An 18,787-nucleotide genomic window follows, 5' to 3' on the forward strand; every position below is an offset into this window, starting at 1 on the left:
TGTTATTTGTATTTTTTGTAATTTTATTTTCTCCTGTGTGTGTGTGTACATCACTGGCACCACTGGTTAATCTGTTACAGAATTCAGGTGGAAGAAGAAAAATACAAGTCTTTCTCTGTGGATAGGAAGCTTTTTTGTGTGTCATACAAACTTTTTCCGCCTTATGGCACAACTGTGGCCCTCGCTTATTGCCACTATAGAAAACAGAATTTTGCTGATATTTCTCTTACTTTCCCTATTCTGAGAGATCATTTGAGTCTCTCTGCCTCTTTTTGTTACATCAAGAAATAAGACAAATAATTCTTCAGAAAGAAATTCAGGCATGGAGCAGCCTTGGAGATTGCAGTGCAGGTGCTCATTCTCATGTAGATTTATATAAGAAAGAATTTTCTTTTACAGTTTAGATGCAAATAGGTAAAATAATATTACCTGTGTAGAAGGTTGATGCCTTGGCTTGCTGTAAATGTTGAAAACAGAGGGATGTGTTAATATTTCCAGCCTTTCCCTTTTATTGTAAGAATTTGCTGTTTCATTGATATTGTTATGTGTTAATCTAAATTAATTTCCCTTTTTCCTTAAGGCACTTAAAAAACCAAACCAAATCAAAACAACAACAATAAGAATAAATATCCCAAACAAACAAAAATCCCCCACAAACCAAGAAAACAAACAAAAAATATGAAAAAACCTCAAACACAAACTCCCCTCAAGACCCCTGAAAAACAAAACAAACTACAAACCAAACAATAAAATCCAGAACACAATTGTATTGCCAAACAAAAATACTTATGTCTCAGCTACAGAGGACAAAGTGTGTTTATGAGTGTGTTTGTAAGTGTGCTGATGCCAAAATGTATTTTCACTTAGGCATCGGCATACTTACCAATGAATCACAAAATAATAATTCAATTATTTTCTTACCATCATGATACAAATTTATGTTGACCCTTAATGGTATCTGTGTACACGTTACTGGGTCTTTAGTAATGTAGTCAAACTGTTTGTAATTAATTATAGTTTTACAATATTTTATTAAGGAAAAAGTCTTAATTTGTAACTTTAAAGTTTTATGGATTGACAAATCATTTAATTTCTGTTTAGGGATTAATAGAAGGATAATTCTACAGTTTGTCTTGAGTAATAGTTGCATTCTCCATAGTTCAGCTAGAAAATGACTGATAAAATAATTTTATTTGTTCATCCGAATCACTCACATCTGGTTCCTCTCTCCCATCCTAAATGGACACACACAGAGATACATGATGAGGATGATGCCTTTTTGTCTTTGTTTTTGTACAGTTTTGTTGTTTGCGTTTTTTTCAGTGGAAAAAAGCCTTAGGTCAAAGTTTAAAGACAGTTTCACAGTATTAATTATATAATGCTATATGTATTGGTACCTTTTTATTCAAAAGAGAATTTATTGATTTTCATTGCTACTTTATGAACACTCTAGGTGCATCAGCAGGGGGGTTGGACTAGATGATCTCCAGAAGTCCCTTCCAACCCACCATCCTGTGATTTTGTAATTGGTTGGATGGTTGGATCCAGAGATTAGTGGTCAACAGCTTAATGTCCAGATGAAAATTATATAACTCCATAATGCAATAATGATATGAGAAATATTTCATTAAATAATTACTTATTTAAGTGCCTGTGTCTTTGGTCTCTTTTGTTAAATTCATTGCAGATCTAAATTCAAGAGAGTTTAGGTCCTGTGATCACAATTAGGTGAAGAGGATTGTGGCAGTCCCAAGAATACATCTTCATTAAAACAGATTAACTTTCCTAGAAATCTGATTTTTAGTTTACTCAACAATTTTAGAAAAAATTGCTTCCTTCCTATTTAGGTGCTGTCTACAGCTTATTGTAGACTGTCCAAGTGCTGTTCAGGAGGAGTTAGATCTCATTCGTGCCCTTGGCTACCTTGAAGAGTTTGGCGTGAAAATACTACCATTACAAGGTATTGCATATTTTTGTTCTTCAAATGATTACTTCAGTCACAGGCACAAATATACATGAGGAGTACTTTACTATTGCTAGAATGTTGCATGAGTAAAAGAAATTGCCCCTTCCCTGCCTCCGAACAGTTTACAGATGTGTCAAAAAATTATTAAAAAAAAAAATTAAAAAAATCAGTTGCTGTGAGATAAGAAAGATTTCTGCATATGGAATCTACATTTTGGGACCTTTTTTAGGAGGACTTTTTGATAATCATGATGACTTCATCAGAAGTAGTTTTAGCTCATATTTGCAAAATAATCTGTACTTGGTCATGTGCTGATGAGCAGGTTCTGTGTAGGCAGTTTTCAGGTCTCTGCTGGACTAATTTTGAAGTATATAAAACCTAATGACAAGAGAAGTATTTCTTCTGATGACTAAAACTTTAAATCTGTTTTGGAGCTCTGATTCCAATGGTATGAAAAGTTGCTGGACAGATGTTGGAAAGATGGTTATGAACAATAGCAGAAAACTGAATATATGACAGTATGTTTTATTGCTTATAAATTGTGCTGAACTAACAAAATTCATTCCTTTATTTGATGAGTTGACCCTAGCTGGATTCCAAGTGCCTACCAAAGCTGCATTATCACTCTGTTCCTCAGCTGGACAGGGGAGACAAAATACAACAAAAGGCTTGTGGGTTGAGATAAGGACAGGGAGAGATCCCTTAGCAATTACCATCATGGACAAAACCGTCTTGACTTAGCACTTTGAGACATGGTTTAATGGTCATGGTTGGTTTGAGGTCAGCAGTTGGACCAATGGTCTTTGAGGTCTTTTCTGACTGAAACAATTCTATGAAAATTATCAAATCAGAGCAGGATAATGAGAAAACTAAATCTGTAAAAAAGCATCTCCCACTCCTCTCTTATTACTAGGCTCAACTTAACTCCTTATTTCCTTTAACTCTATTCTCCTCCCTCAGTGGCACAGGGGGATGAGAATGGGACTCTCTGCTGCTCCTTCCTCATCAGGAGTGGAATTCCTCACACTCGTCCATCTTCTTTGCAAACTGTTCCATTTTGAGTCCCCCATGGAGTCAGAAGTCCTATCAGCAAACTTGCTCTAGCATGAGGTCCTGGTCCTGCATAAGCTTCCAGTGGTGTCACAGCCTCCTTTGTGTATCTACCTGCTCCAGCATAGGGTCCTCCATGGGCTGCATGTGGATACCTGATCCACTGTTAACCTCCATGGGCTGCAGGGGGACAATCTACCTCACCGTGATCTTCACCAAGGGCTGCAGGAGAATCTCTGTTCCAGTGCCTGGAGCATCTCCTCCCCCTCCTTTTTCAATGACCAGAGTGTCTGTATTTCTCCCCTCTCTCTTCTAGCTACCGTTCTTGGCTTTCAGTGAGGCTAGAATGTATGGTATGTGGGCAGCTTTGTTAAACTGCGTGAACCCTGGTATTAAAGACACTACAACAAGTAGTTGATAAGAGCGTGAACCCTGGTATTAAAGACACTACAACAAGTGGTTGATAAGAGCACTAAGTACCAATGAAATGAAGTGATGGTAGTGTTTTACTTCTGGCAATTGTGCAGAGAAGTACTGGGATTTATGGAAAGCATTTGTGGGTCTGTGGAAGATGAAGCAAATGTTCTTAGTAGCTGTTGTTACTTTACTTTGGTGGGTTCTTTCCTCTTTTTTTCCCCAAGTATTACTTCAAAGTGAGCTGATGCTGAGTTATACTCAGCTATCTTCATATTTTTGGACTGAGAATATCTGATTTCTAGACGTTGGCAATGTTTCACTCTTGACTATATGTAATTTGTTTGATATGGACATCATTTAAAAAGAATGGCAACATAATATTGCATTAATATTATGTGCACATAATATTGCATTAATATTACATGCACATAATATTGTATTAATATATGTGTAATAAAACTGATCTAGATTAATTAGAATGTGTGAAATCATGCCTGTAATTTCATTAATGATTCCGCCTTATCCTTTTTGCAGTATCTTTCATGTAAATCAAATTAAGAAGATTAAAATTATGTTTTAAAGTTTTAATGAAAGCCTTTAAATGGTCAGTTACTTTGATAAAATGTCATTGAAATAATATTAAGGGTCACTTATTCCCACAGTAAGAATTAACAATGGACTTTTTTATCACATTTATGTTTAGTTATCTTTAGAGCTTCCTCTCCACTTGTATTTTTAGCAAACTCAGCAGTTAAGGTTGTGAACTACTGTTATGCTGTATTTTGATAACATCTGGTTTGGAGATACCTTACTAACAAAAAAAAAAGTGAAGAAAAAAAAATCAATCTTTAATTAAAGTGTTTGACCCATGCTCTTATTTCCGATGACTTTCAGCTGACTTATTATTTCAGATGACTTTCAGCTTACTTAAAAAAAATCTTGGTTATACAACCAGTGAATTAAAATATTTTACTGCTATATACTGATATGTATAGCATATTGAAAGCAAAACTAAAACTCTGACCTTTTCCTGCTCCTTCATTCTTAATTCATTATAGTCTGATTTGATTTCCAAAACTTTATTAATAGAGTTTTCATTATGCAAGTGCTTCTTTGCTCTTGTTGAGAGACCTATTTTCATATGTTTTGAGACCAATATGCTAATGCAGAGTTTATCCCTCATGCAAGACATTAATGTCTTCCTAAGTGTTAAGTGGAAGATCTGCGTGCTGTTCCACTGTGCTCTGAGAATTTGCATGGTATGAAAATGTTACCTTTTTAAAGCAGCAAAATGAAGTTAACCATGCACTAACTAGGTAAAAAGAGCACTGAATGATATTAAATTATAGAGTTAAGGTAATTGTTTAATTCTTGGTGAAATATTTTTTTGAAACAGTACTAATTATAAGCTTCTCATATAAGATATGATTGACACAACCTGGTGATTTACAGGCTCTCTCTCCACTTGCTCAGGAAAATATTCATGTTAATTAAAACAACCTGAAGATTCTGCCTCTGACAGCTCTTTCAGTTTGTGTGATGTATCCTGTTCACCCTAAAATAAAGTATAGTATGAAATACTAATTATTTACAACGTCCTGAATAAAAGTTGATTTCTGTTTTAGTAGTCTTTCTGAGAATGTTGCAAAAATGAAATTAAAAAAAATAGTGTAAATGCATGTGGTTAGTCATATAAATTTAAAAACATTTAATTTGAAAACCTGAAGCAAATTTTTAGTCAAGTCAGTCTTCCCCTTCTGCTGTTCCCAGCCTCACTTGTTAGTGATTGAGGCTGGACATACTGTAGTGTTATTTCAACTTTCTGTTTGCAGGTATAGTTGAGGATGTACAGGCAAGTAACTTTCAGCCGGTTTTTCGATTGTGTTTGCATTCTTACACTCCCTAGCACTCTTTCTGTGACTACATTGTTTAACCAGAAATGCAGCAGTAGGGTTCACTTGTACAGTCTTTAACAACAGTTCTGCTTTCAACAGTGCGTTTATGTTCGGATCGACTTAGTCTCATCAAGGAATGCCTTGCTCAGATGTCAACAAACTACAAACAGTCTGCTAAGCTCCTGGGGCTCGCAAATTTGCTAAGGGTTGCAGGTAAGATGTGTTGATAAGACACCGAATTGCAGTGCAGCATGCACTTGTGTTATGCTTTAGGACATTTGAGTTATCGATTAGAATGCATGTTCAACGATATCGGTTAAAAATCATCTGGAAGAGCAGTCATTGGGGAGGAATGAAATACTTCACATGAATGAAAAATTTTAGCTGTAAAGGAGCTAATATTGTCAGCTGCTCTGATGTTCCACTGCTTCCTAAAGCAAAACCATCCTTGTCTAATCTGGATTTTGCATTAAAAGCTCATTTCAGACTGGAGTTGTGGCTGAGCATGTTACAGTTAGTTGGCAGCGCTAAAATTCCAGTAAAACTATTGTCTCTGCATATAAGGTAGTTTGATTTAATAATAGCCCCATTTTAGAGGGGAAAAAATTCACCTGTAACGCATAGATTTTGTCAGTGCTTCATGTATCTCCTTTGTGCATGAAAATAATGCATTAACTTGAGTATTCATTTAAGGGGCTGAACATCGTCAGGGATGGAATCCTAAGGATTTTAGGTTTCAATAAAAAACCCAAAACAAACACTTCATCAATGCAATCACAGATACAATACTGCTGTATTTTTAAGCTGTAATGTAGGTATATAAAATCAGTGTGTTCAGGCTTTGCCACTGATGCATACCTGGCTAATTCATTCTCTTTGCATTTGTTAAATCATATAAGAATTTGTTCTTATGTTTTCAGGAAGCCTAGTGTTGGCAGTTGGATGAGGTGATGAACAGAGGTGAAGAAGTTAGGTGGTTGACCTTCTGAGATGACTAGGTGTTAAGGAAACAAATAATTGGAAGCATTGTTATGATTCTAAGCTCAGTGTTCTGTTAAGCAGTGCTGCTACTTAATGAAAATGAAAAATGGCAGAAGAGATGGTACCATGTTAGGTAGCTGGATCCAGGCAGCATATTTGTTCGTTTTACAAATGAACATTTTTATAATCTCTTGTTCTGTAGAAAAAAATAGAGTGTCAGTTATAGAATCTCTTTTAATTGTTTGCAAGACTTCTGGGTAAAAATATCTTTTCAGTAGTTGATAAGACAAAATTGCTGTAGAGCTCTTTTCCCTCTCTCCTCTGCTTCCTCCTACATCAAGTTAAAAATCTGTCAAATTTACTTCTTAATTTTCTGTGAGGTTTAGGGTAATGCTGCTGAATTTTACCTTATTTTTGAATCTGAATTGTTTTCACTGTATGAGGGAAGGAAAAGCAAAATCCGTATTGATTATATGAAGCTTAAAAACACAAAATGTTTTGTCCAGTAGTGTCATCCTAGTTGTAGCATCTACAGTGTCCAGGTATGTACCTTTGGACAGGGAACAAACTTGTGGTTCAGATCTCTGGAAACTGAAAGATGAGAAACAATTTATATTTGTTAGAAAACTTTAAGGAATCTATATAGAGCTTGTTGATTTGGTAATGTCTGTGTGCTACTGTTACGAACACAGTGGTGCCTATTGAGACACTACTTGAAAGAGTTTTAAAAGAGATATTTAAAGCCAGGTGATGAAATGGCCTCCTGATTTTCTTTTCCTTGCATTACTGGGCAGGAGAAGACCAGATTTTGAACGCATGAGTTAGCTAATTTTTAAGCAGTTAAATGGCTTAAAACCTACTACTTATGCTGCAAATTACGTATTTACTCTAATAAGAGTGTTGGGTACACTGACCATGGTTTAACCTCAGGAATAACATTAATGGTTGTTCCTGTGGTAAGTATGGACTTTCAATAGTAAAAGTATATTTCAGGAGTGACTCTTTGTAAGGAGTACATTACTTTGACACTTTTTTCCCTTGTCTCTTATACTAAGTAAACAAATAACTCAATCACTTAAAAAGTTATCTTTTGATTATAGAAGAATATTTATTTGAAAGTTAAAAATACCAAGCAAACGTTTCCAGTAGTGGCTTTCTGTGGTGGTGAATGTGGTGGTGTTTTTGTTTTTTGTATGTGTTTTGCTCCTTTTGAAAATCAGTAATGCTAAGCTTGCATGATTAAAAACTAGTTCACTCTCACTAAGGGATGACTAGTTGTATTACTTATACAGAAATATACAGAATATACAGAAATGTTTTCTGTACAAGATGCTCATTTGTAAGCACGACAGATTCAGTATGAGACTGCTATAGTTGTAAATTTTATCTAAACTCATTTGTTGTAGGAGATGGGCTATAGAAAACGTTTCTTTCATTTTAAGCACTGAAAGCTATAAAGCTTGAAAGCTATAAACATCATGCTACTACTACTGCACATTTTTCCTGATATTCCATCCTGTTGATGAGTATCCAGAAGAGTATCCCAAAGCATGCAAAAGGAAACATGTTTGTTACTGCTATCTTAATTTACACATGCTAATGAAATACTTTTCCAACAGATTAAAGAAAGTCTGTAAAGCTTTACTCTCTAATCCTCAAATACTGTTATAGATACTTCCAGTGAATGGTGGAATAGGTAACCTTACACTGAATTTAAAGCTGCATGTGATTTTAATAGCTAGATTAATAATAGCTTTAAAAATGGAGTATAAATGGAACGCTGGCATAGCAGTAATTATAGCTTGTAAATGGGGAGTCTCATAAAATTCAATAGTAGGTCTAAAAAATGATAATGCAAGAAAGACATCTAGCAATGGCATTTCTGTATCTTTTGTAGTTTAAGTTCCTGAGTCAGTTAGTTATTAATATGATTAAGTTATTTTAGCACTTAGTAGCCATGACAATGATAACAAACACTAATATTATTTCACAAATTAGTTTGTAGCAAAAGGGCATCTCATGCATATAGATTTTAAGATTCATGAATGAATGAATATATTTTATTTTAAACTGAATGTTAGAAAAAGAGAATTTCCAGGTTTAGCCCAGCTAGTCTTTGTGCACAGGTTTAGAACTACTGGGAAAAGGTAACTTGATTTTTAGCTGCTTATGATGAAAGGGAGTGTTCTTCCAGAGATATATTGGGATGAGTCTGGATAGTGAAGAAGAATTTTGGGATTGAGCTTTATGGACTTTCTTAATGAAAAATTAGATTAAAGCACTGCTGGAAGAAAGAATTGGTTTTCATCCCTAATTGGTTTTCACCACTTACACAATTATCCTGATTTATGAGCCACCTTTGCTGTGAAAGAAGTTCTGATTTTTGTCTTCTGGAGCATACTTGCTAGTATTGGTTATGCATGCTCAAATTTGCAGTCCTTTCCATTCCCAATCCACCATGTGTATTCACCAGCAAAGTGCTTTCTTGTGTTTTATCTGATAACTGGAGGAATTAGTTTCAGCATTTCTCTCTCTTTTGCTCCCCCTGCTACTCCACCCCATATGATTGTTGACTGTGAAAGACCTGCTTGCTACATCTATCCATGCCTATACACATTTTACACAACGAGTATATAATAGAGTGCATATTATATGCTGTATAGTACTATATGTAATATATAGCCTATCAAATACTATAAGCATATATATTTTAATTTCAATTCTGAAAGAATGCCTTTGCAGTGCATACAAGAGTAGAATGCACATGGTTAGCCTCAAGGAGCTTCTGGAGATATGTTCTCTGAATACAGCTTGTTTAGGAAGCAGCACTGAAAGTGAGTAATAGAATTTATAGTCATACTTATCAAAGATAAAATATTGCTTAGGTAATGATATATCAGCTGGCTTCTTAATTGCTTTAAAGTCTTTGATTAATGACAGTAAATACTACTTAAACCTCACATCACTACCTCTGTAGAGTAAGCACACAAGTGTTATCTTAATTTCACAGATGGGCAAAATGAGTGAGGGAGAATGTGCTCAGCGTGACAGCCAGAAAATCTGCACCTGCTCAGGGAGCTGGAACTGTTCTACATGTCACAATCCTTGCCTAATATCACTCTCTGTGAAGAAGGGGTGGAAAGAATTCACTGTATGCAATTACTTGCTTACAAAATAGAGGAGCAAAACCAGTTAATTTCTGATACATAAGCATTTTTTAAAGAGCATCTTCTCTACTCTTATTGTGTATCAGCAAGTTCTAATGAGATTGATCTTTGTTTCTTGACTCAAGATCTCCAGAAATGTTTCCTGGTCATTATTCTCTTTTTCTCCCAACTTTCTGTGGTAATGTAGTCCATTTTAATATCCACAAGCTAATTCAAGTAACTCAAGTTTGCTTACATTCCCAAATCAAAGCTTATTTCTGAAATCCACCTTCCTCAACATTGATTTTCTTGCTTAACACTTGAGATAATAACAACAGAAATGGTTTCTGATCTCCTAAATGTATGTCATGTGTAATTTCTGGAGTATACATAACAATTTTGATACCGTTTGACTTTTAATTTTTTATGACATTGCTTCACACAAGATAATCTTGTTTAATCCACTCACAAATAGTGTGCACCTTACCCAGAGTGTTTCGATAAGATTGTTATATGACCCAAACTGAATTCAAAAAAGAACTAGAACATCCTTTATTTCTCAAGAAAAACATACATAAATAGTCATTTCTGAGCTTCTATAGTTTTCCGCTCATAATGTAACACTACCAAATCTACCACTAAACTATGTCACTAAGTGTCACCTCTGCATGTCTTTTCAATACTTACAGGGTTGGTTGCTCAGTCGGCTTTCCTGGGCAGTCAATACCAATGCTTGATAATCCCTTTGATGAAGAGATGTTTCCTAATATCTAATCTAAACTTCCCCTGGGTCGACTCATCCTATCACTTGTCTTTTGGGAAGACGGACTGATACGCACCCCGCTACAACGTTTTTTGCATATCATAGAATCAGTCAGGGTTGGAAGGGACCACAAGGATCATCTAGTACCGACCCCCTTCCATGGGCAAGGACACTTCACACTAGATCAGGCTGGCCAGAGCCTCATCCAGCCTGGTGTTAAATACCTCCAGGGATGAGGCCTCAACTACCTCCCTAGGCAACCCATTCCAGGCTCTCACCACTCTCATGGTGAAGAACTTCTTACTTACATCCAGTCTGAATCTCTGCACTTGCAGCTTTATTCCATTCCCCCTAGTCCTGTCACTACCTGATATCCTAAAAAGTCCCTCCCCAGCTTTCTTGTAGGCTCCTGTAAGATACTGGAAGGCCACAATAAGGTCACCTTGGAGCCTTCTTTTGTCCAGACCAAACAGCCCCAACTCTCTCAGTCTCTTCCCATAGGAGAGGTGCTCCAGCCCTCTGATCATTCTTGTGGCCCCTGATGCCATATCTTCTTGTATCAACTTCTATCTTAAAGGTAAGGGTCATAACAAAAAGATATGGAAAGAACTTTGGAGACTTGCTGGGTGGGATAACTCTTAGAATATAAATGCATGTTCTGTGTGAAATAAGATGACAAACGTCTGAAGGAGGTGAACACAAACTTTCACAGATAATAAAAGAGAAACAAAACCTAAGATACTCTTTGAAATTTCTGAACTTGATTTGTTTGAGACTGTATGACAGACCAATGTTAAGGCTTAATGCAGAATTACTGTGTAATAAAGTAAGGTCACCATTTTAATAGTTCTTCTCATTGAAACTTTCTTGGTTTCAAATCTTGGATGTCTGTCAAAATGACAAGGGTAACCATTTAGAATTCAAAACTTTCACAAGTCTTTGTTATTAAAAAGAACTTCAAATGAGGCATCACATAGCTGAAGCCGTAAAGTTTTTCATGTTGGAAGAACAAGACCATTCCTCTGAACAGCAGCAGGTAGTATTTTAAGTGACTGCACTGTCGAAGCAATGAAAGCTCCATGAGAAAGGGCTCGGGCTGTGCATTGCAGGGGATTCACTATTCATGTTGGAGCTAACAGTTTCGTGGCATAACAGCATGTATCAAGAGAATAGAAGTTTAAATGAGTGAACAGTGAAGGTAAGATGAGCAAATACAGCCACAGACTGGAAGGAAAATGATCCTTGTATTTTATACGTGTGCTTTTGTAAAACACATGGAGCAGTATCTTACTACATCAAAACTAATTAGCTAAGACATTTGGAATCAGGGACTTTTCAGCATAGAACTGATCAAGCACAGTTTCTTGATCTGAAGTGTTCTTCCTCTCTTCCCTTCAATACTACTGATTTCTAAGTAGTAAAAAATAGCCGTTATTTTGTCTGTCTGAAATCTAAGGGACAATAACTTGATTATTTCTCTTGCTTTTTATTTGTGTCTGTTACTTGGTTAAGTCTTTGTAAGTCATAAAACTGTCAGGGTGAAGTGGGCATCAGAAGATGAGTGGCAGATACTGATCTCTTGCTTATAGAAATGGCAGTTTATGTTTAGAACCCCTTTGTCATCTATTATTGCTTTTGCCTGCATGAGGAGTTCCCAGGTTCCAGGGGGCAACATTTTGCAACAGAGGAGCCTTGAATGTGATTAATTTGCAACATGGTGTTGGCAGTGTATAGAGCAAGAGGCCAAAAGATAAAATGATGGGAAGCCAACCTGTTCTCCCAGCTGAGTTAGTCACAACGTGCTGAGATTAGGGGAGTCTTGATTGAGTTCAGTAATTAGGATAACTTCACTTCCCTGAATGTCATTCTAGTACAGCTGCTACATCTTTTCTTTTGAGAAAGCTTTAAAAAGAAATTTGCTTTGCCTGAGATGATGGATCTGCAAACTGGAGTTAAAAATAACAGCTATGCAATTTAGGTACATGTACTCTTTAACTGGTTTTTGGAACCGATTCTGTTTAACCTTCTGAATTATTTGCATTTCACAAGTTGTTCTAATACAGTTTCATAAACCAGTGCCCTTTTCAAATGACTGTAGCAGCAGTGACTGCATAAAATTGCGTTTAATAACAGGGGAGAAACATGCCCAAGAAGCTTGCTTTGAAAAAAACCCAGCCATTTTTGCTAGCTTCTTGCCAGCTTTCTTTCCTGAATTAAAATGAGAAGACCATTCTTCTTGTGTATGTTTAGTCATCTTCTTATACAGTGCATAGATAGATTATGTTGAGCACAAGATGGGACTAATTGATGCCAGTAAAGTAAATAACTTTCATGTTCTTCTGTTTACTCTTCATTGAAAAAAAAAACCCAAAATACCCCAAAAAACCACAGTGGCTGGTAAAGGGTGACAGATATAAGTATTATTTGTATGGACTATTACTGGCTTTGAAAAGGAGATAAGATGGCTGATTAGATTTTTATCTGTGAATGCTCATGTATTAAAAGTAAGCTCAAGACATTTTTCTACCAAGATTCTTGATGAGACTTTATTAATAAGAATTCATCAGTATCTGAAGTGTTACTTTTGACTCATAAACGGGGGAAGGTACATTGTCCAGAAGGCCTGGTGATCAAGATATGTGCATGGTGTGAAAATACAGTTTCAGTTCTGCTCGCTCCATATATGGGGGTATGGACTTTTAAATGGCTATGTCATCCACATCTCTGTGAGTTATTTGGCTTTATGAAGTGGGAGTTTAAACTGGGGATTTGTATACTGTAAGAAAACAATTAAAAATTTCAAAACACATCTTCCACTACAGTTCACAGATTTTTTCTTATGTTTTCAATGTCAAGATTTTGATTTATATGTCACTAAATATCAGTTTTGATCTGTGTCTTGGCCATCACGTAAATACTGTTCTCAAATTCTCAAAATTTTTTTAATCTAGGCATACATTCTGTGCAGGTTTTTTAGCCAGCAATGATGCCAGTGTTTTTTTTAAAGTATATAACTGATTTTATTGTTTCTTTCAGGATAAAGCAGATAGTTTTATTTCTGCTTCAATTTCAAGATGAGCTTTTTGTGTTGCAACATACAGATTTCTTATGTAATAAAGTACCAAGGTTAAGACAACCATTAATTCCAATTAATAAAAATGTTGAATTTTTCTTACAGGAGATGATCAGATGGAGAGAAAAGGTCAAGTTTTAATCCTCTTAGTGGAACAAGCTCTCAGTTTCCAGGACTACAAAGCAGCTAGCATGCATTGTCAGGAGCTCATGGCTGCAGGTGAAGTGAATAAAAGAGGGTTGTGTGGCGTGATGGTGGCGGAAATCTTGATTTTTTGACTCTGAGCTTACTCTGATGTATGGCAGTTCAGACTGGTCCATTTAATTAAAAAATCAGTTACATTTCATTTGTGAATATCAAATGACATCTTCAGAATGGAGATTTATACAGAAAATACTCTTATCTAATGAGATAGTTACCAAACTTACAGACATGTAGCCTTAGGGAGCTTTTCTGTTTACCTCTGGGAACCATAACTACCTGAAGAGAGGTTTAAGCGAGGAAGGGGCCAGGCTGTTCTGCCGGATGACAAGCAACAGGACTAGAGGAAATGATTACAAGCTGTGCCAGGGGAGGTTTAGGCTGGGTATTGGGAAATGTTTCTTCCCTGAAAGGGTTATCAAACATTCAAATGGTCTGCCTGGGGCAGTGGTGGAGTTGCTATTCCTGGGGGTGTTTAAGCAGCATGTGGACCTGGCACTTAGGGACATGGTTTAATGTTGACCCTTCAGCACTGGATGACCTTTGAGGTGTCTTCCAACTGGATACATTCTGTGATCAATTGGTTGATTTTTTTTTTTTCCCAGCCACATAAATAGGGACTATTTATGGCTCCTTTCTCAGGGGATCTTAAATGTCAGCAAGAATGCCACATGTCTTCCTTTATCTTGTCCAGTAAGAATCCTGCAGCATCCTGCTATCACTTGTGAGGCTTGGCAACCTCAGAAGTATGTTTTGTATTCTCTTGTAGGTTATTCTAAAAGCTGGGAAGTATGCAGTCAGCTTGGGCAATCAGAAGGCTACCATGACTTGGGTGCGCGTCAGGAACTCATGGCTTTTGCTCTGACACACTGTCCCCCAAGTGCTATAGAGGCATTGTTAGGAGTGAGCAGTTCACTGCAAACCCAGGTAGGTGTTTCTGAAACTTTTCATGCAAATTCAGTGATTACCAAAGTAAAAGGGTCACGGGCTTATTTTTAAGTTTGTTCCCTTAAGTTCCATCCCGGTTTTCTGCTTTCATTGTGTTTTAACAAATTTAAGTCTTTTAATAAGCATTTTTATATGATGAATTGGCTTCTCAACTCCAAGTGCACTTTTATTCTCTCTCTAGTACTTTTAACTTGTTCATTTATTCCCTGATTTAAGTATATTTTTTTGCAAATGTAATTAACTTTTTCCAGTGATTTCCAGGTGTTTATACTTTTTAATTCAGCTTCATTTAGTGCTCACATAGATGTCTATTAAGTGTACATCCTTGCATTTTTATGATCTCTACCCAATATGCAATGACATTCTTTTCTCACTGATTTCTACTATGTAATGGCTTTAAAAGCTACCACAGACTTGGAGTCATCTTTACTGACTGTGCAATGACTGACTTCTTAGTGGAATCATGTCTCAGGTGTTCAGCTGATCATACACTATACGTGAGAGCACATAATTGTAGCATTTAAATACAAGTTATGGCAAGATGACACAGAAAACCTTTTGAGAAATTGTATTTGAAACTGCAGCTCAGTGATTTAGGTTGTCAAAATGTTAAATTCCTGTTCAGTGTAATTGTGGCTTGGCCTGTGCACTGTCACTTGTTTAAGGGTTCATAATTGTCTAAGTTCACAATGTTCATAAATTTATCTTTGTGTAATAAGACCATCTTACCTTCCACTCTATCTGAAGAATGGGGTAGAAGGGATCAATGGCTACAGTACTTACACAGTCTAAGGCAACTACAAGTGCATGGCCTTTCTCTTACAATATTATTTATATGGTAATATGCATGAGAAATACAGGCAACATAAGGCAGATTGTGCTGCTTCATTTATAGGATAACATCACAATAAAATGCTTCAAAGGGCTTGAAATTAAGTCTAGCTCCTGCAAGCTATTCATTGTTCTTTTTTTTTAAAATCATGAAAGCACTCAAATATCAGAGAGGTGGGTACAATTATGAGTTTAAACACTGTTGCAATCTTTGCAGAACTGAAATAAAACCTTATTTCCTCCCCTTATGTGCCTATACCTAGAATAAGTATTTGAAGTCAAACAAGCTTTTGACACTATATAAACCAAACCATCAATTGACAATCTTTCATAATTCTTGCATTTGATTAGATTTTTTGATTGGTAAGAAATTTTTGTTTTTTTCTGTGTGTTTATAGATGCTTTATCAGGCTGTGAATTACCGATTTCTTCCTTCAGACGGAAATGAGAATGTAAATAGCTCAGGACTGATCAATAAGGATACAGAGGTAAGCTTTAAAAAGTTTTTAAAGAAGTAGTGATTTGCTGAAGAGCTGAATTTGAGATTTTAGCAGCATCTTCCTATTACAATATGAAAGACATTAATTTCTGTTCTTAGATTGTTTTAAGTTCAAGGGTTTGCTTACGTATTTACACTTGGTCTGCTCTGATTTTTCATTGCTTCTTCTGATGCAGTCTTATCACCATAGGAAAAAAAAAACAAAAACAACCCAGACACAGAAGAGGAAAGTCCAACAGAAGTTAACATCATAATATGCATTAATGTTGGTTTGATTTTTTTCATGTCTCACCTGCAGAGCAAAACATTTGAAAATACAGCTGAGCTACATGCTTAATTTCAAAATATTTAGAGTTAAATCTATTTTTCCCCTTTATTCTGTACATCATGAAGTTCATGGTTTATTGCCATGGTAAAACTTTTGTATATTGCATGCAAAATTATTTTATGTGTAAGATTAGAAGGAACATCGAATGTTTTGTTGGGAAATAGATACAGGGCAGCATGAAAAAATGGCTATTATTTCTCTATTTGTCATATTTATTACTTTAATAAATTGAATTCTGTGCATGTACAATTACAAGAACATTCTCTTTAAAGATATAATTACCTGTTTACAAAAGGAATTTCTATTTTATCCTATCCAGAGTGGAAAATTCTAAGTTTCATTGATTCTTTCCCCTGTTTTCTATTTAGTTATATCTTTCTCAAGATGATAAGCAGATTTCAGGGCAGGAAAGGAGCAAGAATAAAGGAAAGAACAGAGAAAGGAATCACAGAAACAGTCAGGATTGGAAGGGACCACAAGGATCATCTAGTTCCGATCCCAAGGGACCACAAGGATCATCTAGTTCCAACCCCCCTGCCATGGGCAGGGACACCTCACACTACATCAGGCTGTCCAGAGCCTCATCCAGCCTGGCTTTAAACACCTCCAGGGATGGGGCCTCAACCACCTCCCTGGACAACCCATTCCAGGCTCTCACCACTCTCATGATGAAGAACTTCTTCCTCACGTCCAGTCTGAACCTCCCCACTTGCAGCTTTATTCCATTCCCCCTAGTCCTGTCACTACCTGATATCCTAAAAAGTCCCTCCCCAGCTTTCTTGTAGGCCCCCTTCAGATACTGGAAGGCCACAATAAGGTCACCTTGGAGCCTTCTTTTCTCCAGACTGAACAGCCCCAACTCTCTCAAGTCTCTTCTCATAGGAGAGGTGCTCCAGCCCTCTGATCATCCTGGTGGCCCTAAAGGAAGCAAAAAGGTAGTAAAGGTCTCATAGTCTGGCATTTTCAGAAAAGATATCTGAGTTGCATCTACCTTAATGTTGTCATAATGACAGTTATAGATGGAACACACTGGTATTTGATTTTGGTTTATTTAACACCATATAGCTTAAAATGCCACACCACTCATTCATATTTGGTGTATAGTTTATATATACATATTTATGTGTGTGTGTATATATATGTCTTATTTCAGAGTGTGACACTCTGAAATGAGATCTACATATTTAATATTTTTTCTTTTTGTTCTTCCTCATCTTGATTTAACAGGAACTTATATCTTTCATTTCTTTCAATGACAGGAGGAAACAGTGCCTGTATAACCCTTATTTTGTTACAGACATCTGAAATGTTAGAGATGTTTTGTAAATTAGCTCTGATTCGTTAAATCTATATAGTACTTAAAACATACATTATGTCTGTTCTAAATAAAACCATCTTTTGTATAGGTAAATATGAAAACTTAATTACTGTACATTGTACATCTTAATTGTGCACATCAGCACAAAAAAACTTACAGTTTCCAATTTCCGTGAGCACGAACTCTGGCAGATAGACGTAATTTCTAGAGGAGGACATCTTTGAATCATAGGAAAGATTTTCTTAAATGTTGCTTGAAGAAAAGCTGTGGAGGTTTACTACATCATGGCAAATATTTATATTTTTCTATTGCTGAAGACAGTGTGTTTGCATTAGCATCCTAAATATATATTGACATCTAATGTGTAAGCTTTGTAAAGCGTGTAATTAACACAAACCTTTCAGGACTGGAATAACACAGATTAACTAACACAGATGTTCTGGATATTATTTAAATGCTTTACATGAGGAAGAGCTCCAGTTTGGAACATGTTTCCTGCTTTTAAGAAATTACTTACATGTGAATTTGTTGAGATGGACTGAAGATGATTTGCAGGATAATGTGTAGATGTATACACGCATTATTTCAGAAGCTGTTTGGGATTGAGAATAAGTTGAGGTCTTGGATTTTTTTTTTCCTTCCATCTTTTTGGTTTGCTATATTTAGTACCTTGTAAGTGCCAACTGCAGAATTTCAAATCTTGGTGATACTTCATCAGTTGGCTTAAAGGTGAATGTTTGCATCTCTTCACCATTTTCCTCAACTTAATTAATGTTATCTCTGTATGAATAAAAGATTGTCTCTATTGTCAGCTTTCTTGAATTATTGAGGATAAATTTTTAGAGTGTTCAGTCTAATAATTTTTAGTGATATATCATTATTTAAACAGAAGCATTCAACAACTCTGTAAAGTATTACCAATACAAACTTTGAAATTAAAACCTGGTATCTGTAGCAATGAGATTGTAACTGAGTAAGGGGCAAAACGTTCTGCTGATCACAGCTAGGCTCGTTAGGTTGAAACTCCTAAACCACTTTTAACTTGGCATTTGTTGGCTTTCACCACAGCTGCTGCTTAAGTTAATGATTACTAAAATATATTATTAACAGGATGTTCCTGAACTCTAATGCAGTTGGCTTTAGGTCATTAGGCTAATTAAAGCATGAATCTTGCCCTTGTGTGTTGGATGTGCTCACAGGACGAAAGCAGTGTCTCCTCTAGCCAGTCTGCTGATTTGTTGTACTGGACGACATCAAAAACGATGAAGGTATTGTCTAATACAACTATGACTACAAAAGCCATGCTGCATGCTGTCAGCGATGGACAGTGGTGGAAGAGATCCTTAACTTATCTTCGACCACTGCATGTAA

The 18,787-nt window shown here is 36.1% G+C and overlaps 1 protein-coding gene across 2 annotated transcripts in view; it reads left to right on the forward strand.

Moving 5' to 3' along the window:
* The window catches only part of NBAS (NBAS subunit of NRZ tethering complex), a 143,682-nt gene that overhangs the window by 46,533 nt on the left and 78,362 nt on the right, over positions 1–18,787 (forward strand). For both annotated transcript variants that reach the window (XM_054383463.1, XM_054383464.1), the window contains exons 31-36: positions 1,848–1,960; positions 5,428–5,541; positions 13,397–13,510; positions 14,262–14,419; positions 15,670–15,759; positions 18,616–18,783. In XM_054383463.1, coding sequence (XP_054239438.1) covers positions 1,848–1,960; positions 5,428–5,541; positions 13,397–13,510; positions 14,262–14,419; positions 15,670–15,759; positions 18,616–18,783 — 757 coding nt within the window. The remainder of the gene's footprint in view (positions 1–1,847; positions 1,961–5,427; positions 5,542–13,396; positions 13,511–14,261; positions 14,420–15,669; positions 15,760–18,615; positions 18,784–18,787) is intronic.

This window comes from Indicator indicator, chromosome 9 (genome assembly GCF_027791375.1).
Source record: "Indicator indicator isolate 239-I01 chromosome 9, UM_Iind_1.1, whole genome shotgun sequence".
Lineage (NCBI taxonomy): Eukaryota > Metazoa > Chordata > Aves > Piciformes > Indicatoridae > Indicator > Indicator indicator.